The sequence below is a fragment of the Vidua macroura genome, chromosome 3 (genome assembly GCF_024509145.1).
Source record: "Vidua macroura isolate BioBank_ID:100142 chromosome 3, ASM2450914v1, whole genome shotgun sequence".
NCBI classification, from domain to species: Eukaryota; Metazoa; Chordata; class Aves; order Passeriformes; family Viduidae; genus Vidua; species Vidua macroura.
The window spans coordinates 67,822,627-67,829,976 of record NC_071573.1 but is presented as its reverse complement, the minus strand read 5'-3'; the positions used below and the strand labels follow the sequence as shown (position 1 = coordinate 67,829,976).

The 7,350-nt window shown below is 54.4% G+C and overlaps 1 protein-coding gene across 2 annotated transcripts; it reads left to right on the top strand.

Moving 5' to 3' along the window:
* The first annotated feature begins 1,950 nt into the window (after positions 1–1,950).
* Positions 1,951–7,106, top strand: MARCKS (myristoylated alanine rich protein kinase C substrate). 2 transcript variants are annotated; one of them, XM_053974381.1, is made up of 3 exons: positions 1,951–2,406; positions 2,646–2,818; positions 3,923–7,106. In XM_053974381.1, the coding sequence occupies exons 2-3, from the start codon at positions 2,720–2,722 to the stop codon at positions 4,682–4,684; spliced, it is 861 nt and encodes a 286-aa protein (XP_053830356.1). In that variant the 5' UTR covers positions 1,951–2,406; positions 2,646–2,719; the 3' UTR covers positions 4,685–7,106. The 2 variants fall into 2 exon arrangements, with proteins under 2 accessions (XP_053830356.1, XP_053830355.1); XM_053974380.1 differs by having other exon boundaries at positions 1,952–2,818.
* Positions 7,107–7,350: the final 244 nt, after the last annotated feature.

Here is a 7,350-nt window from a genome sequence, read left to right as displayed (position 1 = left end):
GAAGTCTTGTCATGGTCGTCCAGTAGGTCTTCTTAGGTGATCTGTTACATAAACCAGTCTAAAAAGATAAAAACTCAAACCACCACCAAAAAAATCACGATTTCCTTAACATCCAGATTAAAAGGAGCAGACAAAACACAACGCGTGCCGTTGAGAAGCGGGAGAGGATTCCGAAGAAGGAAGCTGTCCGGCTGGCCGTGCCGCATGGTTGCGGTGCCGTCACGCCATAAGGTGAGCCCTCCGAAGCTCGCTCCATCCCTTCTGCCGCCGGTGCCCGCTGCCGCACACCACTCCACCAGCACGCCTAGGGGAGGCGGCAGCCGGCGGATCCCCGGAGAGCGGCTCCCGCCACCGCGGCCCCCGGGAGCTGCCGCCGCGGCGACCCTGGCCACGATCCCGGCCCCACCCGGCCCCGCCGAGCCCAGCCCAGCCCAGCCCAGCCCAGCCCCGCAGCAGCGGGGCCGGCGGCCGCAGGTGACGCCGGGGCGGGCAGAGCCGCTCCCGCCCCGCTCCGCTCCCGATCCCACCATGGAGGCCCTGCCACCCCCCGCCGTCGCCGGGGAAACCGCCCGGCGGCGCGGCCCCACCGAGAGAACCTCGGGGCGCGGCGGCGGCGGCACCCCCGGCACCCCCGCCCTGCCGTGGGCGGTCACCCTGGCAGGGCCGGCGGCCGCCCCCCGTGCCGACCCCGGGGGCTGCGGGTGTTGCCTGTGCGGGTCGCACGGGCGGGCGTGGGGGGGCTGCCCCCGGGGGAGCGGGACGCTGCTGCGCCGTGCTCGGCGGGGCGGGCGGCGGCGGCCGAGACAAAGGGAGCGGCGGCAGTGGCTGCGGAGAGGCTGTGCGTGAAATGCGGCGGGAGGGAGGGAGAGGTTCGACCCCCCCCCCCTTGTAAAAAACACCAGCCAAATGCCCCTTTTTGCCCCCCAAGAAACGAAGTCATCCCCTCGAGCGGTTGAAAGCCACCGGCTGCCCTCGCCGGGGTTACCGAGAGGCGGCTCTCGGCGTCCGCACGAAGCCCACCGATCCCGCCAGCCCTGGCAATCCACGGGGAGAGGGAGGTGGGCGGCTGAGCCGAGCCTCCCCGCTCCGCAGCCCTTCATTATCGGAATCATTTTAACATCCTTGTTTATAAACAACAGGCGTTCGGAGGAGATTACCCGACTATGGGAAACGATGGTTCTGACGCTCGTTTCTGCTCCTTAAAAGGGGATGGGGGTGCCAGGGAGGGGGGAGGGGGTCTAGGCCAGCCTTCCCCGCATCGCAGCACGGAGGGAGGGAGCCGGCCGGCTCCCCGCACACGCCGCCCCCTCCCCCGAGAAAGGAAATCACTCGGGTCCGTGATATTTCGCCCACCCCAGCGCTGATAAGCGCCCCAGATCACCGTTGATTCGCGTGCATTAGTTTCGGGTTACATCTTATTCGAGGGTTTAAATTCAACGTAAATACACACTCGGGGCTGAGGTTTGGGAAAGCGTGAATGTTTCCCTGATAATGTCGCTTCGCCCACTACTTGAGTGTATGGAAATGTAATCGTGAAGTGGGTCACCGCCTCAGAAAATACTTTAAAATCACAAATCAGGAATAATCAGACAGCAGAGTTTAATTAGAGCCGTAGGCTAATCACAAAATATTTTATTCCAAGCCAATATCGCTATGGGGGAGGGGTCCGTTTCTGCTCCGGCAGCGGCTCCTGCTGCCGCTGCTTTAGCGTTTGCAACATCTGGCCTACAGACCTACTAATTTCGACTCGTGATCTCGTTCGGCGAAACCCGATCTACGTGGTTCAAATACCTTCCAAATTGGGGGCGAATTAACAATCGCGACCAATTAAACCCGGGGAAGAAAAGAAAAGGGAAAAAAAAAAAAAAAAAAAAAAAAAGGGAAAAAAAAAAAAAGCAAGCAGCAAATCCCCTCCTTCCCTCTCTCTCCCCGCCCGGGGCTCGCACACACTATCTGTTGCTCTCTCCCGGCGGCAGCGAGCGGGGGCGTGCGGCGCGGCCGGGACGCTCTCACTCACACTCGCACTCGCACTCACCCGCACGCCCCTCGCACCATTGTCCCTGCCCGCCCGCCCCGCTCTCTCTCTCCCCCTCTCTCGCTCGCTCGCTCGGGGTGTTTTGTTGGCGGCCCGGCGCGGGGCCCGGCGCGCCCGCCCGCGCCGCGGCGGAGCGGAGCGGCACATTCATTATCGGCCGGGGGCCGATTTCAAACCGCTGCCATCGCGGCTCCATTGTTCGCCGGGCGGGCGGGCCCCGCCCCCCTTTGTGCGCGGCGGCCGCGATTGGCCGGCGCCGGGCGGAGCGCTGCCGTCACCGCTCGGGAAGCCCATTCATCTGTGCACTTGGGCGTTGGACTCCGCATCTTATTAGCAACCAGGGAGATTTCTCCATTTTCTCCTTGTCTACAGTACGGCTACAAATCTGGGATTTTTTATTACTTCTTTTTTACTAAACTTGGGCTCCTTTTTTTTTTTTTTGCTCGACTTTTTCCTCCCTTTTTTTCCCCTCCCTCCTGTGCTGCTGCTTTTTGATCTCTTCAACTTTAAATTTTTTAAAAGGAGTGCATTATAATCGGTTCTGTTCTCTCTTCTCTTTTTTTTTCCCCTCTGGTGTGTGTGTGTGTTGCTGCTGCTGCTGGTCGCCCAGTATTTATACCAACCCAACGCTCTTTGTTTCCCCTCCTTTTGGATCTGTTGAGTTTCTTTGTTGAATAAGACAGCATGGGTGCCCAGTTCTCCAAGACCGCTGCAAAGGGCGAAGCCTCCGCCGAGAAACCTGGGGAAGCAGTGGCTGCATCTCCATCCAAGGCGAATGGACAGGTAAAAAACGAAAAGAAATTTTTAAAAAATATTAAATCTGCTCCCTTTTTTAAGCCAACTTCGACGGACTCTCTTTCGCATCCTGTTTAATTCTTCCTTTGATGCCCCAGTGGCACATTCAATGGAGAATACGGTCGATCCTTTTATCTTTGCAACTCGAGGCAAAGGAATAATTTCTTTATTTTGGTTAAACGGGCTCGGCTTTGAATGATTCGTTCCTTTATCTTTCCTGCGTGGGGGGCGGGGGGGAAGGGGCACGGTTCTTTCTTTCTTTCATTTATTAAATCCCTCGTGTATTATGGTGGAGTGTCCCAATGGCTCGTAAACGGAAGGATCTCACACCGCTTGGCTTTTCTGCCCGCTTAACCTCCTCCCGAAGACACTCGGTGATTCGCGCGGAACGCCTCTCGTGGCACAGCCGGACGGCCGTGTAGTAGCGCGGCCGGAGCCGCCGGGCAGGGGCTCAGCGGGCAAGCCCCCTCGGGCGGGAGAGCGGGCCGGGGGCTGCGCCGCCGTCCGCGGCAGCCCCACAGGAGGGTCGGCAGCCGCAGGGCACGGCTTTCTGTCACCCACCCGCGCCCCCTCCCCACGCGTGAGCCGGGCTGGCCGCGCCGCCGCTGCCCCGCGCAGCGGCGGCGGCGTTGCGGGCAGCCACCCCCCGCCGCCCCCGCAGCTGCCGCCCCGGGCAGCCAGCCGCGCTCCGGGCGCCCGAAAGATGCAAATGCGGCGTGAATGGGGAGGGGGCGGGGGAGGCGGGGGCGCCTCGCTGCACCGCCCGGGCGCAGAGGGGCCGCGGCGGGCGGGGGGCCGGGGCCGGGCCGGGCGAGCTTTGTTCGCCTTCCCCGCCCCGCGCCGCCGCCGCCGCTTGGACGGGGCGCGCCGAGGGCGGGGGAGCGCGGCGCGGCCGCCGCTGCGTGGAGCCGGGGCGCCCTCTGGCGGCCGCCGCGCGCTCCGCCCGCCGCTGGGGGCGCCCGGCCCGGCGAGAGCGCGGAGCTTCGAACCGCGGGAAGCGGCGAGGCGAGGCCGGCGGGCGGGGAGGGCGAGGGCGGCGGCGCCCCGCGACCCCCCCGGGTACCGCCGGTAACGTTGGTCCTTGTCTTGCAGGAGAACGGCCACTTGAAGGTGAACGGCGACGCCTCCCCCGCGGCGGCGGAGGCGGGCAAGGAGGAGGTACAGGCGAACGGCAGCGCGCCCGCCGAGGAGACGGGCAAAGAGGAGGCGGCCTCGTCGGAGCCCGCCTCCGAGAAGGAGGCGGGAGAGGCGGAGAGCACCGAGCCGGCCTCCCCGGCGGAGGGCGAGTCCTCCCCCAAGACTGAGGAGGGCGCGACCCCCTCGTCCAGCAGCGAGACCCCGAAAAAAAAAAAGAAGCGCTTTTCCTTCAAGAAGTCCTTTAAGCTCAGCGGCTTCTCCTTCAAGAAGAATAAGAAGGAGGCCGGCGAGGGGGCCGAGGGCGAGGGCGGCGCCTCCACCGCGGCGGCGGAGGGCGGGAAGGAGGAGGCGGCGGCCCCCGAGGCGGCGGGCAGCGAGGAGGGCAAGGCGGCCGCCGAGGAGGCGTGCGTGGCCGGCAGCGCCGAGGCGGCGAAGGAGGAGGCGGGGGACTCGCAGGAGGCCAAATCGGACGAGGCCGCCCCCGAGAAGGCGGCGGGAGAAGAGGCCCCGGCATCGGCGGTGGCCGAGGAGCAGCAGCCGCCTCAGCCGGCAGCGGAGGGGAAGGCGAAGGCGGCGGAGGAGGCGGCGGGTGCCGGCGCCGCCACGAGCGAGGCGGGCAGCGGCGAGCAGGAGGCGGCCCCCGCGGAGGAGCCGGCGCGGCAGGAGCCCCCCGCCGAGAGCAGTCCGGAGGGACCCGCCGCCGAGTCGGCGGAGTAGTAAGCGCCGCCGCCGCACCTCGCCGACGGACTTTTCTTCCCCCCTGTTTGTTTTTGGAGTGGTGCCAGGTACTGGTCTCGGAGAACTTGTCTACAACCAGGGATTGATTTAAAAGATGTCTCGTTTCTTTTTTTTCTCTCCCCCCGCAGCTCCCATCTCAAATCGTTATATGTTGCCGCCATTCCAACGGGCGGAGGGGGGCTCCTCTCCGCCTTCCTCTCCCATCCATTGTATTTTGGTTTTTTTGGGTTTTTTTTTTCATCAGTATTAATGTTTTGTTTTGGTTGGTTCGGTTTTTTTTTCCCGTTGGTTTTTTGCTATTTTTTATTTTGTTCGTTTATTTTTTAATTTCATACTTCGCAACTCTCTTCATATTATAAAACTTTTGCCGATCGGTCTATGGACATGCCCATATATGAAGGAGATGGGTGGGTCAATAAGGGATATCAAATGAAGTGACAGGGGCCGCAGTGGGGAACCCGGGGCGCGCAGCCCTTGCTGGGAGCGCGCCCCGCCAGAAATGATGTAAGGGGTTAGTCTTTTTTTTAAAAGAAAGTTATTACGATGTATTTTGTGAGGCAGATGTTCTATAAGGTTTACAACACTACAAGTCTTGATTAAGAAGGAAAGGAAAAAGGAAAAAAAAAATAAAAAATAAAAATCAATACCCAGATAAAGAGATCATAGTCTTAGAAATTCATTTAAACCATAGGAACTTTTCACTTATCTCATGTTAGCTGTATCAGTCAGTGATTAAGTAGAAATACAAGTTGTATAGGCTTTATTGTTTATTGCTGGTTTATGACCTTAATAAAGTGTAATTATGTATTACCAGCAGGGTGTTTTTAACTGTGACTATTGTATAAAAAAAACAAATCTTGATATCCAGAAGCACATGAAGTTTGCAACTCTTTCCACCCTGCCCATTTTTGTAAAACTGCAGTCATCTTGGACCTTTTAAACACAAATTTTAAACTCAACCAAGCTGTGATAAGTGGAATGGTTACTGTTTATACTGTGGTATGTTTTTGATTACAGCAGACAATGCTTTCTTTTCCAGTTGTCTTTGAAAATAAAGGAAAACTCTTCAGATGCAATGTTTTTTTTTTTTTTTTTTTTTTTTGTGTAGCATCTTGTCTATCATGTTTTTGTAAATACTGGAGAAGCTTTGACCAATTTGACTTAGAGATGGAATGTAACTTTGCTTACAAAAATTGCTATTAAACTCCTGCTTAAGGTGTTCTAATTTTCTGTGAGCACACTAAAAGCGAAAAATAAATGTGAATAAAATGTATAATTTGGTTGTCTTTCTTTTATGGATACTCTGCTAGCTTAAAGGGACTAGCCAGGATTGCCTAAATTTGTACAGAGACAGTCATGTGTGCTGTTAGCACTAGCTTTGAAAAGTACCTTCCTGGATCTTGGACTCTGTAATACTGTGCATTTTACAGAGAAAGTGTGCAGTGCACCAGGTAATTTGTAGGCTTTTCTGGCTTTACAAAGAAGACTGGAAGGCAGTCTGAGCATGTACAGTATATGATTCTCCTGTCCAGGCTCCATCTTGCTTTTAAGACCAGAGGTATCCAGCGTATGAGTATCTTGCCTCTTGAGGAAAATAAGATTTAATTTGAATTGCTTAGGGTGGGGCACTGAAATTTTTATGCTGAGTTGCTTAAAAATTAAGCTCTTGAACAGATGTCCCACTCAGATCTTGGTATGCTGGTCCTGCTTTGGTACCTCGATGATTGTCTTGAAAACTCTAGCCTGGAAGGAGAAGGGGGAAACTTAACACTGCCATTCTACTTAAAGTAATTAAAAGCAATATTTTCTTTTTTTTCCTCAAGTGCTACTCCCAAGTACAGGTGAGTTTCAGAGCAGATTTCAAAATGTGTCAATAAAAAGAAAAATTACTTGGTGCTTGCCTTTAATTGTTAGGCTTTTTTGGCTAATTTCCAGCATATTGCTCAGGGCAATTATGCCTTAATACAACACTGAGTTCATGTAAGAAAAGCAGCAGTGGTGTTTGGAGGGTGGAAATTGATTCAAGAAAGTGTTGCTTCTAAGTTTATAGGAGAAAGTTTAGTATTACACTTATTTGCTTCCACCATTTTCAGCAGAAACTCTTTGGAAGCAATTATGATTCATTTTATGAGAAAATGGCACGTTAGCACCTTGTTCCCTAAAGAACAAAGCCTAAACTGAATTAAGTATAGTAGATTTCCTGCTGAATGCATACTTCTTTTTGTTTTGTTTGGGTTTTTTTTTTTCTGTTTTTTTTTTTGTTTTTTAATTCAGCTATCTACCATTTTAACTTTGACTTGTATGTACTCTAGTTGCCCTGGTATTTCTCTATAACTTTAGAAATGTATTGAAACTATGCTATAATTGCTGAGGGACAAAAATAAATGGATGTAAAACAATATCCTCCACACCAGTGTCATTCTTGGAGTACATGTGTTTGAAGTCTAGTGCATAACTGCTTTGCTAAGGGGTTTTTATAACATGGCTGTAAAAACCTGTTTTGAGACATAATGTCTTGGCCATAGAGTCAATGTCTCTTTTTAATAAATATATATATTTGAATCCAAGGATTCTTAAAGAGAAGTCTGAATTTCTTTTCTTTTTTTTTTTTTTTTTTTTTTTTTGTCAAACTGTATATGTACATA